Source organism: Phoenix dactylifera, chromosome 3, assembly GCF_009389715.1.
Source record: "Phoenix dactylifera cultivar Barhee BC4 chromosome 3, palm_55x_up_171113_PBpolish2nd_filt_p, whole genome shotgun sequence".
Classification (NCBI taxonomy): Eukaryota; Viridiplantae; Streptophyta; class Magnoliopsida; order Arecales; family Arecaceae; genus Phoenix; species Phoenix dactylifera.
In genome coordinates, this window is record NC_052394.1 from 2,422,309 (window position 1) to 2,440,824 (window position 18,516).

General features: G+C 38.4%; 1 protein-coding gene across 5 annotated transcripts; it reads left to right on the plus strand.

Moving 5' to 3' along the window:
- Positions 1-940: 940 nt before the first annotated feature.
- Positions 941-17,778, plus strand: LOC103709144 (TBC1 domain family member 8B-like). Of its 5 annotated transcripts, none has more exons than XM_039124249.1 (19): positions 943-1,454; positions 1,587-1,804; positions 1,943-2,012; positions 2,107-2,670; positions 2,755-2,934; positions 3,060-3,173; positions 6,541-6,599; positions 6,759-6,825; positions 6,992-7,043; positions 7,154-7,246; positions 7,432-7,515; positions 7,643-8,067; positions 10,090-10,151; positions 12,169-12,238; positions 14,768-14,848; positions 14,958-15,059; positions 16,204-16,334; positions 16,547-16,640; positions 17,350-17,778. In XM_039124249.1, the coding sequence occupies exons 2-19, from the start codon at positions 1,788-1,790 to the stop codon at positions 17,458-17,460; spliced, it is 2,376 nt and encodes a 791-aa protein (XP_038980177.1). In that variant the 5' UTR covers positions 943-1,454; positions 1,587-1,787; the 3' UTR covers positions 17,461-17,778. The 5 variants fall into 5 exon arrangements, 4 of the variants coding, with proteins under 4 accessions (XP_038980177.1, XP_008792592.2, XP_038980176.1 ...); XM_008794370.4 differs by having other exon boundaries at positions 943-1,373; XM_039124248.1 differs by having other exon boundaries at positions 943-1,804.
- Positions 17,779-18,516: the final 738 nt, after the last annotated feature.

The following is an 18,516-nucleotide window of genomic DNA, read 5'->3' on the forward strand; positions in this document are numbered from 1 at the left end:
AAACGGCTAATTTGAATCTCACGATGATGCATGGAAACTTATTGAATGACTCATGTTCAATTTCTACCATAAAGAAAAGATGCAGCAATCCGCTTCTCAAAACATCTATATTAGCAAAGGAGCATGGTACCATAACAAGGTCACAATAAGATTGTTTCTGAGGTGAGCAAGCCTCCACCGTCTGATAAACGATGTAAGCCGTGATTCTAAATCAGCTCATGTCGGAATGCCTCCATTTAGGGCTCGTTTGGTTCGCGGGAAAAGAAGGGGGGAAAGTGTGGTCAACGGGAAAGTAATGAGATACCTCTTGTTTGGTTGGAGTTTTCAAAGGAGAGAGAAGGGAAGGTTATATTCCCATGGGAATGTGATTCCCACATTTCATGGGAAAGTCTTTCCCATGAGAAACATGGGAAAGTCTTTTCCATGAGAAACATGGGAAAGTTACTTTCCCATGAGGCGGGAATCACTCCATTTTACTTTTTTCCAAAAAGTCCCTTCAGCATTAAAGAAGCATTAAAAACTTAATTTTTATTAAGGGCATAATAGGAATTATATATAACTTTCTTAGGAAAGTGGATGGCCAACCAAACATAAGCACCTTGGAAATTTGTGACTTTCCCATGGTCAACCAAACATGTCAAAAATACTTTTCTAGGCATTCTCTTCCTAGGAATTTGTTTCCCAGGAATCATATTCCTAGGAAGGAAAATGCTTCCCGCGAACCAAACGAGCCCTTAGGGAGAAATCATCGCCTCTAATGCATGCAGCTCGGCCCCACGAAGACAGCCAATAATAGCCGCTGATTTACGTGGATCCCATTTATCAAGCATGCATCTCGATGTACTGTTATAGAAATCAGCGGCTGTGATTGATGATAATTTCATATCGAGACGAACCCCTGCCATTGCCATCAGCCAAAGACATTTAACCGTTAGAGCATCTCAAAACGGGCACCAAGCTCCAATGGTGCGCTCCGAAAGAGAGTTGCCTGCCCCCAAAAGCCCTGAAACCAGGCTTCAAGCTCCCGCTGGTTCACGTTTGGCGTTAGCAACTAGAAATTCGCACACAATTTTCCCGTCTCTCAGCATTCCCAAAATTCCTCGACCCGCGTCCTCCTCTGGCCTGCCCCCTCTTTTTGGTGCAAGAAAAATTTGTTCATCCCAAGAATCCTCCCTAATCTCCTCTCCAACTCACTGTCACGCTGAACCTGGCAGTTCTTGAATCGGAGTAATAAAAGAAATCTAAAAGCGAGACGCGGCGGCGGCCAGCGGCAGGAGCAGCGCCTCCTCAAGATCATCACGGCTCCGCCGGCAATATTGCGAGCGCGCGATGAGGGGGAAGAGCCTCCCCGTCATCTCTTTAGAGCAGAAGCGGTGACTGATCGGCCCCTTCTCTCCACGTGTCGTTTGTTCTCCCGCCGAGATGATAGCGGATTTCTTTTCTCCCCGTACCTTGTATCTCTTTCCTTGTTCTTCCCTTCTCTTTCCTTCTTAGTGCTCTTTTTTTCCCCATTTTTCCTTGCATTGCGTAATCCTAATTCGGGCAAATGCGGCCTGCGATCTTGCATTTCTTTATTATATATACAGCCTCAGTACCCCCGAGATTTAGTGGTGTACGCGTTCGAGGAGATAGGTTTCAGTTCGACTGTCGCGGCAGTAGGTTAAATTAGGGATCTTTACGGATTCTAGGGCGGTTTTACCTGTGGTGGCAAATGCGTCCTTCGAGAGCTAGTGCGATGGACGATCTAATTGGAGTTCTGCTATGGTGTTTTGATTGATTTCTCTTTAATGGACGTTGAGTCTAGGTAAAGATTAGATTTTTTTTTTATCGATTTGTCAATATTTTTCTTTTAGGTTTCTTGATTCTTGATTCTTAAGTTCTTCAGTTTCAAGGGACCGATTTCTATATAATTTTTCCAATTGACGGTATGATATCTGAGCAGGGACGCCTATGGGTTTGCCGTGCGGCCTCAACACTTGCAGAGATACCGGGAATATGCAAAAATCTACAAGGCAATCCATCCAATATATATATATATATATTTTGACTCCGTAAAAATTATATATCAAGGTATTGCTTAGATTCTTGATCTCATAATGGTTCCAGGAGGAAGAAGAAGAGCGATCGGATCGATGGAAGAACTTCCTCCAGAGCCTGGCCGAGTCCGCTCCGGTGTTGTCCAACGACTCATCGGCAGAAGATATTGGTGCGGACACGCCAAACGACTCAGGAAATGACTGTGATCAGAGCGGACTTGACAAATGTGATGGACACGAGGAAGTTGGTGCACAGAAGGAGCCGATTGAGAAAGGAAAGGCAAAAATCCATAGAACCCATACATGGAGTCAGATAAGACCATCTCTCGCTGCCATCGAGCAGTTGATGAGTCATCGGGTGAAGAAGAGGAGGAGCCTATCCTGCAGTGAACGGGAATCTGGGAGAACTGGGAATTGTCTCGCACCAATTGAAGAGGTGGCAAGACATTCTAAAGAAGAAGAGTCTGAGGAAGAGTTCTATGATGTGGAGAGATCGGATGCGGTCCAGGAGGAGGCGGCTTCAGGTGACGGTGGGAATGCTGATTCAGCAGCAAAGCAGGAGCCTTTCTCTCCTTGGAAAGAAGAGCTGGAGTGCCTTGTTCGCGGAGGAGTGCCAATGGCTCTCAGAGCAGAGGTGCAGTCATTACTGTACTATTGCACTCATGATCAGTAATCTGGTGCTTGTCTTTTCTCAATCTATCTTCCACTCTAATCGCAGCTATGGCAAGCTTTTGTGGGTGTGACGGCACGGAGGGTGGAGGGGTACTATAATGACTTGCTAGCTCCACACACTGACACTACTGAATCTGATGCCTCACTTCCAAATGACGCTCTTAGCATGCCAAAAAGACCTCGGGGAGGATGTGTGCCTGAGAAATGCAAGACACAGATTGAGAAGGTCATTAGATTAAAGGATTATGAAGTCCAAAGTCCATCCTTTGTTATCTCATAGAAGCCTGGGCTGTTGAAATTACTACAAAATGAATGATTCTCATCTGCATGGCTTGTATGCTCTCTTTACAGGATTTGCCTCGAACATTTCCAGGGCATCCCGCTTTAGATGACGATGGGAGAAATGCACTGAGGCGTTTGCTTACAGCATATGCTCGCCATAATCCATCAGTTGGTTACTGCCAGGTACTCAAGACTGGACTCTGTAGTAGTTCTTCTTGTCTTCTATATGTATTGTTGTCACTTTTTATATCTGGTGAAGATATGAAGCTTTTTCATTTGATGGAATCTGATACTCCATATTCATGCATTTTATGATGTTAACTGCCATCTGTTGAAGAAGATCATGAATGACGTGATCGAAAAAGGACAAATATTTCCTCAAAATTTTATCGAACAGCTGGACATGTTAAAATTGAGGAAGCAATTCTCACACTTCTTTGTGTGCGTTTGTCAGTACTTTTCATTGCTAGGGTGTGCTCTCATGAACAATCCATGTCTGTACAGTGAGGTGTTGTCAAAAGCTTTGCAGCTTTCAAGAATGATATGGTGTGTTATTCTGAAAAATAATTATCCTCCAAGTTTGCACGTGCAGATGCCAAGATTTTATTGATTATAAGAGCAAAAGAATAACTAGTCTTTGTTAGGAATCTAGATTGTTTTGTATCCATGAACATAGGCTATAGTACTTTTCAAATCAATACATTGATTAATGCAAAGAAATTACCTGGTATAGAAAGTGGAGCTCTAAATCCATTGTTTTAACAGAAAAAACATAAGGAAAGAGAAATTGTTCAGACTCGGACCATGGCTAGGGTTAGGTTGGTTTGAAAAAAAAGAAGATAGAAGTGGATGCAGATGGCAAAGGAAAGAGAAATGTGAGCATAGGGAAGGATGGTGATGAGCTCACCTGCATGTGAGTGTGGAGTAGCGGACATCTCATAATTTGTGGTCCAGTGTGGCTTCAGCCCCCATATGTCATGGAATATTTGGACATCTGGCTATAATATGGAAATTTACATGAGTCACATTTAATCAAATACCCATTTGTGACTACACTATAATTCTGCTTCTAATGGTATAACTATACGTAACCATAAGACTTCTAAATGTATCTTCAGGTGTGGTGCCTCTGCAAAAGTTTTGCATGTAAGTAACCTAATTTGAGGTCATGGCATTGTACCTATAAAGCATCAATTAGGCAGTTATGGTGTCCATCTTAATAGTATCCTTACTCACATTCAACCTTGTTTGTGCACCCACTCTCGTGTCTGATCATGGTTTTGAATGCCATGGCCAGCAGTAATGGCTGAATGACTAATCAAAAAGGAATAAATGTTGGTTACTTTGTTTCAATGATAAAACTCAGCCCAGCTTCGGTTGTTCTGAATCCACTCTTAAATAGCTCACTTCTAGTTGGGGTTTTTGGTCTCTTCGGCCTCCTTTCTTATTAGCTTTTCCTATAACTTTTTATTTACTTTGTAACCTGGCTTTGACTGCTATAGTTTTAATAATATGGGCGGTTATACCTCCCTCTTTCTCTAAAAAAAAAAGAAAAAAATGTTGAAATGGCTGATTCACGGGACTTCAGGTGTGTTAGAACTGTGAGGAGGCCAGCATGGTTCATTTTGTTCATTCCTTGATTACATTATGTGTGATAATATATGTGGATTGGGAACTGCATCATTCATTATCAGATGCAAAACAATTATTATGTGGTGTTTTCTTTCTTGATTTGAAATGAAGCCTAGTAGACTTGCTAGGGTTAGGATTCAGTGAGATGATTATATTATTCCAGGAACAACATTCTCCTTCACCTTGTATGCTTTCTTTGTGGTAGTAAATCAAAAGAGTCCTCTTCTTTGCTCATCTCTTTCTCCTTTTCCAATTATCAGCCCTTAATAAAGCACAATAAGAATGGGGATTTGATTTCTCAGTTGATCTGAAAAGATAATCGCCCTAATATTACAAAGACTTGAGGAAGTAAGTTCCTCCAATTGCCCTTAATAGGAAGTAAGTTCCTATAAGAATGGGGATTTGAATATCTTGTTTTCTTTCCTCCAATTGTCCTGTTACTAAACACAAGCTAGCTTCCTTTTCTTTTTCTCCTCTTATGATCAAGATGAGCAGTCAATTTCTTATTCTCCTGTTTAATCTCTACAAAGATGCTGCTTGTTATTTATAAGTATCGAATGCTTGTAAAATTTTTAACTTGTGACTTTATGGGTCTGAAAAAAAATTGAGTACAAAAGCTTAGCAGAAACTCGAAGTTGAGCTATGCGAAGTGAAATATCTAATTATAGAGCAGATCTTGGGGTGACATATGTGGCATAATAGTTGGTGAGGTCTGGCTACTTAGATGAGGTCCAGCTTTGTTAATTTCTGTAAGATGAGCCTTTTATTGAGGCTCGTCTAGAGCTTACTTTAAACAGAAGCCATACAATAAAGTTGTATTTTAAGTATCGATATTATCAGACAATGTGTATTAACATGCATTTCTTATTACTGTTTATTTTGGGAGATGGTTTTCAGAATTTAATTATTGCACTACTATTTATCTTACTTTATTTTCACATATTTCATGGACTCCTCAGCAAGTATTCAAGTCTTTGTGGGATGTTGGGACAGGGCACCGTCTCAAGCGTTGGGACGGGACCGTCCCGTTGTGGTTCCAACATCCTGTTCGGCACATCCCAGGAAATCCAATGTCCCAAGTTTCTGGAGAGTGCGGGACAGCAGCATGTCCTGTTCCGTGAAAAAACCAGGACGGCCCACAGGATTTGAATCATTACTCAGATCTTCATGTGAGTTGGTATATGGACTGCATCAATGACCTCCAGCCAAAGAAAGGGCTTAAAAAAATCATGTTTTAACCACTCTACCTAAAAATTTGAGGCTTTGGCTAATTTTGGAATAGCATTTTTTACATGGTTTCGGTGTACCAATCAAAATCCTTATGGGTTTTGGGTTTCCATGAAATTTGACAATTATGTACTCCCCCCCCCCCCCCTCTTTTTTTCTTTTCGCCAGAATACACAGGCAGTCCCACTTTGGTTGCTAGATTTCTGGTAAATTATATGTGCAGTGATGTTACTTTATGTTATGCTGGAAGTCAGGAGACTGCTTTTACCAAAGAAAATTTATGATTTATTTTTACCTATGAAATTTGACAATTATGTACTCCCCCCCCCCCCCTCTTTTTTTCTTTTCGCCAGAATACACAGGCAGTCCCACTTTGGTTGCTAGATTTCTGGTAAATTATATGTGCAGTGATGTTACTTTATGTTATGCTGGAAGTCAGGAGACTGCTTTTACCAAAGAAAATTTATGATTTATTTTTACCTACGATTTATTATATGTTTCCCCTCCGAGCTAAAGCTTTATTTATCTTATTCTGTGTAAATTGACATATTGAGTTTCCTGTTAGTATTCCATATTTTTATTTGTTTTGAGTTAAGAATTTTTATTCTTTATTATTAGTTCCTAGATTGAATTTCCAGTTATATGCCCTATTCTCCATATGATGAAATTGTGCTAAATATTGTCTGTGTAGGCTATGAATTTCTTTGGGGGCCTGTTACTATTGTTGATGCCTGAGGAAAATGCATTTTGGTAGGTTAGCATGATTAGTTCCAAATCTGAGTTGGCAAAAGAAAAAAGTTTCATGATTGCTGATCATGAAACTCGACTTTTTTGATCAAGCAAACATATCTATTCTAGTATATATTGTCAGTTGCATTGTCTTTTCTAAGTCATTGCAAAATTCAACAGGACTTTGTTAGGTATCATCGATGACTACTTTGATGGCTACTATTCTGAGGAAATGATTGAATCTCAGGTAATCAATTTATTTGTAGGATCTTTCTAGCAACCACTTTTACTCTTTCCTGTGCATATCTATCTGAAATTAAGGAGGTCTTGTAAGAGAAGCAATCTATGGATTAATATTGCTGATCACTAATGTTGCACATCTTAGTTTCTATTTTTTTTATTTTTTGCATCAGGTGGACCAGCTTGTTTTTGAGGAGCTAGTGCATGAGAAATTTCCAAAATTGGGTCTGTATTTCATTGTCTGTATATGTGTATTGTTGTACATATATATGCATGCACCCACACTCTTTGGCAAACCTATTTAACTCCACATTTTGTATGCTTCTGTTTTGCAGTTCATCATTTGGATTATCTGGGCGTGCAGGTGGCATGGGTCACTGGACCTTGGTTCCTTTCCATTTTCATGAATATGCTTCCATGGGAAAGTGGTCAGGTTTTATTTATGTCTTATTACCATATCCATCAAGACATTGACTACATTTACTAAATTAAATGGTATCATATGTTCCTTTTCTTTTGGGAACTCATCAATTGATACTTGCACCTTGATACATTGCAAAATTAAATGCTATAGTATCCATAGATAAAGATCTCGTGGTGTTTATAATTTCAGTTCTTCGTATATGGGATGTGCTTCTCTTTGATGGAAATCGTGTAATGTTATTTCGAGCAGCACTTGCTTTGATGGAATTATATGGTACGGGGCAAACCTATTTTAGTTTATTATCTCATTTAATAAAATTCCTTTTAATTTCTGTATTTTGTTCATTTTTTAGTACTGTAGCATAATAATTTTCTTTAAAAAATCACATGTCAATCTGTAGGTCCTGCAGTCGTGACTACAAAAGATGCTGGAGATGCAGTTACATTACTGCAGTCCCTTGCTGGCTCTACCTTTGACAGTAGCCAGCTTGTCTTGACAGCTTGCATGGGTTATCAAGCTGTAGATGAAACAATATTGAAAGAGCTGAGGAAAAAACATAGGCCTGCAGTTATAGCTGCCATGGAGGAAAGATCCAGAGGACTTAATTCATGGAAGGACTCTAAGGGCCTAGCATCTAAGTTATATAGTTTCAAACATGACCCAGGATCAACACTTACAGAAACCAACGCAGCAGAGGTGTTACGTGATACGCAAACCAATGGGGATTTGCATCCCTTGAAGTCTGGATCGACAGATATAGAAGGATATTCAAATAGTCTAACAGTTGATTCAGAGCCAGATTCCTTACCTGATCTTAAAGAACAGGTAAGTTTTTATTTCTTAAACCAAAGTTATTTCTATAGTTCCTTCAACTGCCTGATGCATCACTGGTGGGATGTAACTCAATTAGGTAAAATGTATTAAAACATAAAAAACAAAAACTTTTCAAAGCTAAAATTGATTTAGTGGTCTAATTTTTCTAAACTACAATTGGTATGATATGGTTGAGGAGCAATTCTATACTTAAAATCTTAATTATTCAGTATACTGAAGTGCCTTGATGCTGAATAACGTATAGAAAGAACTGGTCATCATTCCTAGTTATTGCCGTGGTTACTTGTTGGTTTGAATATATCAGCAAAACAGCTGAATAAATTATATCTAACAGAAAATGAGCTATGAGAGTTATATCTGGAAGATCTTAGTGCACAAAATGTTGTACCACTCTATCACTATTGGGTTGCATTCAACCTACTTGGATGCAGAAATATTGTATTCTTGATGCCTCTCTTCTTTTCATCAATATCCAGAATTTGGACTCTGGGTCTGGCATGAATCAATTATTGCTTTCAATTAGCAACTATACTCTCAAAATTTGTGTAAGGAACCACCTAAAGGTGACATGCACGTGCCCTATTGTTTCAAATATGATAAATGCTTCAACCATTTGACAGAATATTGCTCCTGTGATACTCAAATACTCTTCTTCAACAGCAAAATGGAAGAAACACTTAGAGAAAAATAGATTGTGATGTGTTCAGACTTCAAGCTAAGGTGGCAGGGGCCAAAAACAATTGAAGAAGCAGAAAGGTATTACTGGGTAGGGAGTGGTACTGGGGATAGTAAGTCTGCTGGCACTAGGATATAGTAGTTGAAAATACAGCCTTGGATCCTTGGATTTTGAAGAAGGAAAGAACCATGCTTGTCTTTTGGAACATTGATGGCTGCCTGGTTACAATTGTTTAAGTTTCCTGTATATTTTACATCGAAATGATGGTGCTGGTTTTGCGGTTTGAAACTTTTCTATGTCCTTTGTGGCTGCGGGTGGAACTTGTCTTTATGATATCAGAGTCCCTTTGGCTGGGCTGAGTGGGGCATGGGAAGGTCTAATACATGATACTTCAATGCTGAAGGCGACTAACGTAGTTTTTGAAGGGATTTGTAAACATTGATTGCTTGGATAACAAATAAGGTTAATCAGATTGAAGGTGATCATCCATTTCTTTTGGACATCTGGAGGTTTACTTCTTCCCTCACTTCTTTTGAAGCCAATCATGACTACAGAGAGGCAAACAGTGCCGTAGATTGGGTAGCTTCTCACATTGCCAATCATATGGGGCTTGTGCTTCGGGATTCTGTTTCCTCTGCTCCTGGGCAATTTCATGACATTTTTGGTTTTGGATTCAAGTGGTTGTACTTACACTAGGGCTGTTTTAATATAGCCATCTTACCAAAATAAAATCTGTTGCATCTGTGATATATTCGAGGAGGACAAGACATTGAAAGCCTCTAGCATGCCGATTATTATTGCAAGAGTTGATAATCATGCCAGATATTGCTATTGCAAGTAAGAGGAGATAATCAAGTTGCATATAAGAATTCCTGCTTCCATATTCTTGCAAACAGTTCAGCAGTTGAATCTATACACTGTAAACATTAATCAACAAGCCTTCTCCCAGTTATTGGACATCGACAATACTGACCATGAATTTTCAGATGGTCATGTAGATATCTTTCTTCATGGATGCTAGCTAGTAATGAACTTGTTTGCAGTTGGTTCAATGTTCTGTAAATCTAAAGAATGAGGGCACATCTTTCCAATTTGAAAAGTGATCTGTTAGCATCAATATGAATTACTGAACTACTGCTTTATTTAATGCTGAAATATAATGTAGGTAGATCTATTTTCTTCGAATATCATGAACACATAGTTTTCTGATGAGGAAACATGAAACACATCTATTAGTCAATCATTCTTAAAAAGGTCTAAATGCTTGAATAGTTCTCCCTTCCATTGTTTTCATTATACTTCTGTTGAAATTTAGATGATATGCAATTTTTGTCTAGGTGACATGGTTGAAGGTCGAGCTGTGTAAATTGCTGGAGGAGAAAAGATCAGCTGTTCTCAGGTTGGTGTCCTTGTAATATCCAGGTTGGCCATGTGAGTCTTATGTTGTGAATTGTCTCGGTAAAAGAAAAGTGAGTCTTAGACCTTTCCCTATTTTTTTACTCCAAATCAGTTCATTTGCTTTTTGCGTTCGGAACATAATTATTCTTTTGATCCCTCTTGTCCATGTCAAGAAGAATTTGTTATTGTTTTGATCCCTCTTGTCCATGTCAAGAAGAATTTGTTATTCTTTTGATCCCTCTTGTCCAAGTCCAGAAGAATTTGTTATTCTTTTGATCCCTCTTGTCCATGTCGAGAAGAATTAGTTTATTATGCCTGATATGGTATCTTCATGTAAGATGTTGAGGAGGAGGCACAGAGTTGCCTTTAGGCAGGCCTGCCAGCCTGCTACATAGTTTAACTGCTATCATGTAAAGCTTGTCTCTGAATTTTGACATCTGCATATTTTATATTTTTGGATTGGTGAAAAAAGGTTTTAAGGGGGAAAAAGATATTATATTAGATGATTTGCTAAATAGCAGTGTAGTCTTGACACTTGCCACTACAAATTTGATGAAAAGAAACAAGAAATTTGCATGACTTGCTGTAGTGTCACCAACTAATTTAACGTTACTGAATCTTTTGCGGTGTCGGCAGATTCTTTCATGGAGTCCTTATATCACTATTATATATATATATATATATATATATATATTGGTAAATACTATGATATACTTTTCATTCACCTACTTTATATGCTATAATTCCTTACATTTGCATCAACTTCTTCAGAGTCGGAGATCTTTACTTGGTGTAACTTTGTGGTTTAACAAAATCTCTAGGCAAATTCTGCTCTAACTTACCGAGCTTGGTGGACCTAGCAAGCCAATCTGTTAAAAGCAGCCCTCTTGTAAGTATGTGAGATGTACTTGTCCCTACTTTGGCCCAAATAATTCCTAGTTCCTACTGCTAACAGCTAGGTTCTTATCTTGTTCTTGACAATTTCATTTAATCCAAGAAATGATTACTAGAGGCCACCTCCATGCAAATGTTTGTCATGTTGCAAAGCCTGTGAGTGATCACTGGGACCCTCTCATAAGGCCCTTAACTCAGCCATCTGCTTGAATTTGCTTTGAGGTATAACATGCCCGGAACCTTCACTACCCCTATGTGATGTTTGACCATGCTCCCTTCTTCATTTATAACCAACGTTCTAGCTATTGCTTTATTGATTCTTTTACTTAGTTGTCCCTTAGGTCTATTCACTTAACTGAATTCAAATCTGCTGGGTCCTGGATTCGAGACTCCAGATGATCAGTTTCCAAACTTGATTAACCTGATATGATTTCCTTTGATTTGAAATACTCGACTGCAAATGCAACCACAAGCTTAGTGGGTCATTTTGGAGTATCTTTCTGCTTGTTGAAGATCTTGCTGTTCCTGTTCTTCCAATTGACTCGAGTGACCCAAGTTGAAGTTGTAAAGCCAACCACGTAACAGTGGAATAAAAAAGCATTCTTATTTACATTTCTATATATATTATATAATACCAAAATCTCCTTAGGACTTGGCTGATATTTATGCTCTCATTGAATGCAAAGTTCACTCAATTTTATGTGCTAGCTTAAATATCTTCTTTAAAAGGGGACGACGACACTGAATATTGTGGGCAAGATCATGTTTCAGTGAATGTTCCTCATTTGCTTAGAGGGAAAATGAGAGGTTCTTTGCGCTACTTGTTTGGCTTGCATGGAACATGTAGTTTGTGCAATTTTACTTTGATTTTTTTTTAAACTATATGCATTACCAATGACTTTTTTAACTGCTAGGCATTGCCAAATGCATGGAGACTTTTATTTTTTTTGCCATTCTGAGTTGTTGTTTGTTCTGATATCCAATTGTGTGGTCATTTATCTCTTGTTTCTGCAATTCTAAAACATACAGTTTTGCAACTATAATGGTTTATCTTCCCAAAAGCAAATTTCAAATAATCTCATAGTAAATTTTAAATTTTATTTGCTGTTCCTATTATATGCTAGAGCTGAGGAGTTGGAGACAGCATTCATGGAGATGGTCAAGCAGGATAATAGACGCCTTTTAAGTGCCAAGGTAGATTATTGTGATGCTTATTGGACAGTTTCTGTTGCTAAGTAGCAATACAGCTCAAATTTCTAGCCATCTATAAATAAAAATTCTTTTCCCTGTATGACTCTGACTATTATCTGCATTTAATCTGTAGTAGATTGCATTTTTTTACTCCAATTGAAATGACACTTGCTTAGTTCTGGAGTCTTCTTCTCTGAATTTATGTATGCCATCTATGCTGGGTTCATGGGCTGTGTTGGAGTTCATGTCTACAGTTAAGCATGCTGAATGAAACTATTAGTAGTTTGGTAGAAGAAAAGAGTGTTAGAAACAGCAGAGTTCTAATTATAATCAACAAAGGATTCTATGTGTTTGAGCTATGACACTAATGTTCTGCTTGGTTGCTGAGAAAATGAGTGAGAGAAGTTCTTTTTTTTTCCTTTTTTTTGGTGGGGGGAGGGGGATGGTATTCTTTTCCAATGTTGGGTAATGAAAGATAAATTTAGGGAGAGAAATGTAAGGAGAAAATTAATTTTAGGGAGAGATGCAAGCAGAAAATTAAGAAATGAGGTTTTCTCTAAGATACTTAAAAATTTTTCTTCCAATTTGCATGGTGGTATTAAAAGAAGACAACAAAAGGCAAGTGGATCAGGATAACACTGTATCCTAACCACATTCTCAACAGCTTTCTTTTCTTTCCTTTTAGTTTCTTTTCATGAACTATTCTTCATTTCATTTTCTCATCAAAACACAAAAGCCTGTAGGCCTCTGTAATTGATGATCTAATTTAATAATGCATGCAAAGATTTTACTCCATCTAAAATTCATGTAGTAGTTGTCTTATTAGTTGTTTCCTCTAAACCTATAACTGACCAGCAGTCCTTAAATTCTTGGCTTAAACCCTTTCAGAAATCTCTCTCTCTCACTTTCTCTCTCTCTCTCAATCTATCTATTTAGATCTCTATCTCTCTCTATGTGTGTGTGCACTTAAGAGCTATCAACTTGACCTTATGGATAATTTTATGGCTGGAGAAAGAGTCCAAGATATTTGAGTTTCTGTTTTCTTTTTCTCACTTGCATGTGCAATTGTCCATGCAAAAGAGCATCCACGAGGATGGGGGATGGTAGAAGGAGAGGGGGAATGGATGGTACATAGAAAAAATGGATATGAGATTGTAAGAGAAGGTACAAGAGAGGGAAAAAACAGAGTTAACATAGAAGAACACTGGTCAGGGAAGATTGCAAGCTTTTTCTTAGGCTTGATTGCATTGTTGAAATTTGTTTTCTAAGAGATAATTATCCAATTATATCTATATTAAGAGAGAGGATGCCATGCAGAGAAGAGGGAGCTTGAACTCTATCTTATGTTGAGGGATGGGAACACCCCCTCCCCACACCCTCAAGTGCCCCGCCACCCCACCCCCCCAACACCCCCCCTCAAAAAAAAAAAAAACAAAACACTGCGACCAAAGTGGGCTATTTGGCATTTTACTTATGTCGTTTGCATCATTTCCCTCTGCTTTTGATTATGAGCTTGTGGTTTGACTCTGCATCCGTCCCAGCCTATGGTAATCCCATCCACTGATGAGATGTTAGTGTGGTGGTTTTTCATTGCACATGCATCTTTTTAACCTCAATCTTGCAGAGGCTTTATGTTCGCTTATTTAGTTTATTTTCATCTATTTTATCTCATCTTGATACTGCTTTACAGAACATCTCCTCTACATGGCATTTCTTCAGTTGAGACATTCTCCCTGCTGCTATTGGTTATAATGTTCGTCCTTTTCTTGGTGGCATCACATGTTTTGTTATTGACAACAGTAAAAACTGGAATATAAAATATAGGTCAACTAACATCAATTTCCTTTTTATGTCTATTATCCTCACACCAAGGATTATTGATAAATCTCTTCTGTTTGACAACCAGCGGCACATATCATATCACCTTTTGCTATATTCACATTTTTTTTAAGTTTTAGATCTGTGTCTGTAGTATTCCGTTTGATTTGCATTTGTCAACTTGATAATGGGTATACTTACTGCTGATGCAAAAATCTCTTTAAAACTTATTACCCATTCCCCCATCCTCGAAAACGAGATCCATTGCAAAGATGCCTCTGGGAGCACATTCTAGTAGACACCAGGGAGTGGATTGAGCATGAAATGTAACTTTAGCAAACTCCTTGATTTTTCTTTGCTGTGTAATTACCTCAGAACCTATCCTATAATTGCCTCAAAGCTGCAAAGAAGACCAGGGCCTTATGTTGTAATCATTTCAGAAACATGGGAGAAATGAGTGCACCATATTGCCAATGGTTGGACCATAACTTTTGAGAATGATATCGTAATTTTGTTTCACATTGAAAATCTTCAAATTTTTTCTAGTTTTTCCTCTTTTGCATGAGTTAGTGGTGAATTTACCAAAAATCTGGGGAATGGTGTTGCTGATACTTGGATTGTATCTGAACTTCTATTTAATCTATGAATATTATTTTGCATTTCTCTCTGCCACGCTTTGTATTCCTATTTCGACAAAAGGGATTCGTCTGACAGGTTGAGCAGTTGGAGAAAGAGGTATCTGAACTTCGGCAGGCTCTTGCAGATAAGCAAGAACAAGAGCGCGCCATTCTTCAGGTGCTGCTTTCTTCTTATATCTTTTCCATTTCTCTGGTCTGGTCACTTGATCTCATATGCAGTACGACTGTCTTAATACATGATTGAAGCTCTTTTATATGTAGTGTAGGTCTTGATGAGGATGGAACAGGAACAGAAGGTGACAGAAGAAGCTCGCGTATCTGCCGAGCAAGATGCTGCTGCTCAGAAATGCGCAGCTCATGTGCTCCAGGTGCTTTCCCACTGATGAATTTGTGGTGCATTTTAGTGATTGTGGGTTTTCTACATTTTTCTTAAGAAATAACACCCCCCCCCCCCCCCCCCCCCACCCCGAACTGAAGTCCTGGATGGAGAAGGTTCATTCTAGTTGAATCATGTGATTAAATGTACTTGTGCTTCAGCTTAGGGTTTGAGGTGTTACAATCACTACAAGGTACTTCACAATCATATTTGCTGTACACAGGAGTTGTAATGGTTTTAAGACTGTTTCATTAAGCTGGGGTTGCTTTGGCAGAATGTTATACAAGCATGCTGCTCATTTTTTTTTTCTTTTGACCTTTAGTGAAGCCACAGCAAGAAAGATTTTGTTCCAGTTTTCTCTTAAACTGTTGACCTGTGACATTACCAATTTACTTCTGGTAGTAAGAGATGGTTCTAGAAACATGGATGGCCCAGTGTCTTGTATGTCCTTCAGATTTCCTGCTTTCGTGGAAACGGATGTGCATTAGGCCTATAAGTGAATTGAGAATGTGTAAACTGAAAATCTGTACCCTCTTACTAACTTCACTTTTGAGTTTTGGCATGTTGTTATCTGGTCAAGCTGTCTGTTGTCACAGAATTACATGTAAGGTTGTTCCTCTTGATGGTTCAATCTCAGGAGTTTTCTCCTCTAGTTGATTTTTTTTTTCTTTTTTGAGAAGTAACTTTGTTGGGATCCATAATTCTGTTAAACTAAAGATCAGAGACTAGGCATCATTTACTGTGTTTGAGCAGTGTGTTTTATTTATGTCTGTGGGGAAGCTACTGAAAATTTCTATTTGTTATTTTTGCTCATTCCAAGTTCTTTTCAAATCACATTCAGTAATTTCTTGCTCTGCTGAAAAGTTGCAGTTTGTAATGTTAATTGCAGAAGAGCTGTGAATCTTCTGTTTTCAATTAAGAATGTGCTTGAAGTGATATCTGCTCCCAAATTGTGAAATCATGATGTTCCTTTCTTGGCATATATTTTTTCTACTTCCTAGGAGGCTAACGAGACTGATTGCACCCTCAATATTTTTAACTTAGGCATGTTCTGAATCAAAATATATGTATGTACTCCTTTTGGGTTATTCTTCACGAGCTGTAAGTCTTTACCTGCTCTTACCTGACACATGCAGGAAAAATATGAAGAAGCTATGTCTGCACTTGCACAAATGGAGAAAAGGGCTGTGATGGCAGAAACGATGCTGGAGGCTACATTACAGTACCAGTCTGGCCAGGTTAAAGCCCAACAACCTCATTCTCCAAGGTATCTCCATCTTTATCTTATTTGATTCTATTAGATCTAATCTTGCAGATGGTTATTGTAAAGTAACTGCTATAAAATGAACTGTACTCTTGAATTGATGCTGGTTCACTCTCTCACTGCACCAAATCCTCATTTTCAGTATATGGATATAGGCATAGCATGCATCCTCTTTAGTCAAATATCAGAACTTGTGTTGGGTGATTTATTTGCAGAACTCCACGGGCCATTCAAGAGTTGTCTCAGCATGCACCCACTAGGAAAATAGGCCTGCTCTCCAGACCTTTTGGCTGGCTTGACAAAAACAAGGTAGTTATTTCAAAGTCAGCATTAAAATTTCAATGTTTGCAATCCTGAATTGCCTCCTATGCTTATCCACATCAGTCGTATGTTTGTCCAGCAAATGGTGTTTTTCTTGACAAGTAGTTGATAAAGGTTTTCCACGTTTAATTAGTGCTGAACTGTTTGTTCTTGATCTTGACCGACATGATGACCAAAACAATCTCTGTAAAATTTGAGTCACACTGGAAAAGTCTTTGGCAGTTGTAATAATGTTGAATGTGACAACCAATATGTAGTTTTGAGGTCTTAAAATGATGTATTTGGAAGTATTTTTTTTAATAAACCATAGTTTCATTGTTTGTTTCCTGAGGATTTCTTGATGTTCTTTTCATTTGTTATGACAAATAAATGACGTGTGGCCGAGTAAGTAAAGCAGTGCGCATCTCCGGTCATATTTGCCAAAAGATATTGTTGAGTAAAATATTGCATGCCATATAATAACACAAGGCGTTATTTTGCATGCCATTTCTGTAATTGAAAATGCATTCTTTTTGATCCTTTGCTTTTACTTTGTGTTAAATAATGTAAATAATGCATTCTGTAACAGCAAAGGTAATATTCAGGTCAGAAAAAAATCATAAATCCCATCCTTTATCTTGGGCTATATTGTTGCTCCATAAGGCATGTTACTACGTATTGATTCTACTGATTCTTATTTCGATTCATCAAATTTCAGGGTAAGCCAAGCAATACTGAAGAGTCCCTTGAAGGCAAAACTTCTAGCATGGGACAGAGCCCCAGAACACCGAACAAAGATCTGAAAGGACACCAGGATTCGGATAACTAGAATGTCTGATGGAAGGGACTAGCACATCAGCATGCCTCCAAATTTCGGGTTGTGTTGTCATGCCCTATGATTGTATTTCTATTAGAGAAGATCGATAAAATTATAAGAATAGCATTCGATATGATCAGTTCCTTTCCCCATTGTATAAAATATCCAATTGAGAGTGTCAGTAAATTCGGCAATTTTCCCTGTAATTTTTTAGATGCTGGCTTCAAGTTGGTCGGCCATTGTTTCAGGAGTGTAATTAGTTGGTACGGACACAAGAGACAGAGAGAATAAATTATTGTTTATTACAGGAGCAAGTGCATTTTCTCACAATCAGCACGGTTTGATCTTAGAATGTTCTATATTTCATGAGATCACTCTGAAATAAGCTTCTTGCAAGAGTAACCGAGAGAGAGGGACCAGGGATCCAAGTGAGAGAGGAAACGGTAAAACAGAGCAGATGCTAGATTTGGACTTTGTAGAAAAAAAATCTATTATTTAAGTAAAAAAAATTGCTTCTATATATCCGATGTAGGATTAAAAAAGAATTGAGTTTAAAAATTTTTGAAACACTTAACAAATAAGAAATAGGATTAGTTATATATATATTTTTTGAAATTTAATCTTTTTTTAACAAGTTAAAAACTCCAACATCTTCTTCCTCGACGGAGCGGAGCACTTGTCGTTGCGGTGGCCCTTCTGTTTCCCCTCTCCAAGCGGAGTACGTGCATGTGCTCTATGCGCTCGTCGTGCATGAATATGGCTTTGGGTGTTTTCTAGGCTTACGTAAACCTCTCTCCGTGTCTCTGTTCGTACCGACTCGGTCCCTTATGGTTATATTAGCGTTTATTCTTCTGTCGAGCGCTTTACTGCTAAGTATATAGCTACTTTATGCAGCTATTTCGTGGTCCTGTACGTGAAAGCTTATAGTAATAAAACCACCTTTTCTACAAAAGAAAAAGAAAAAAAGAAAGTTCAGGGCCGAGCCTGATCCCATGGTAACACTTAACAGTTGGTCCTTAGGCTGACCTGTCGAGTTTTATAATCGGGGCCGGTCGACCGGAGTGGCCT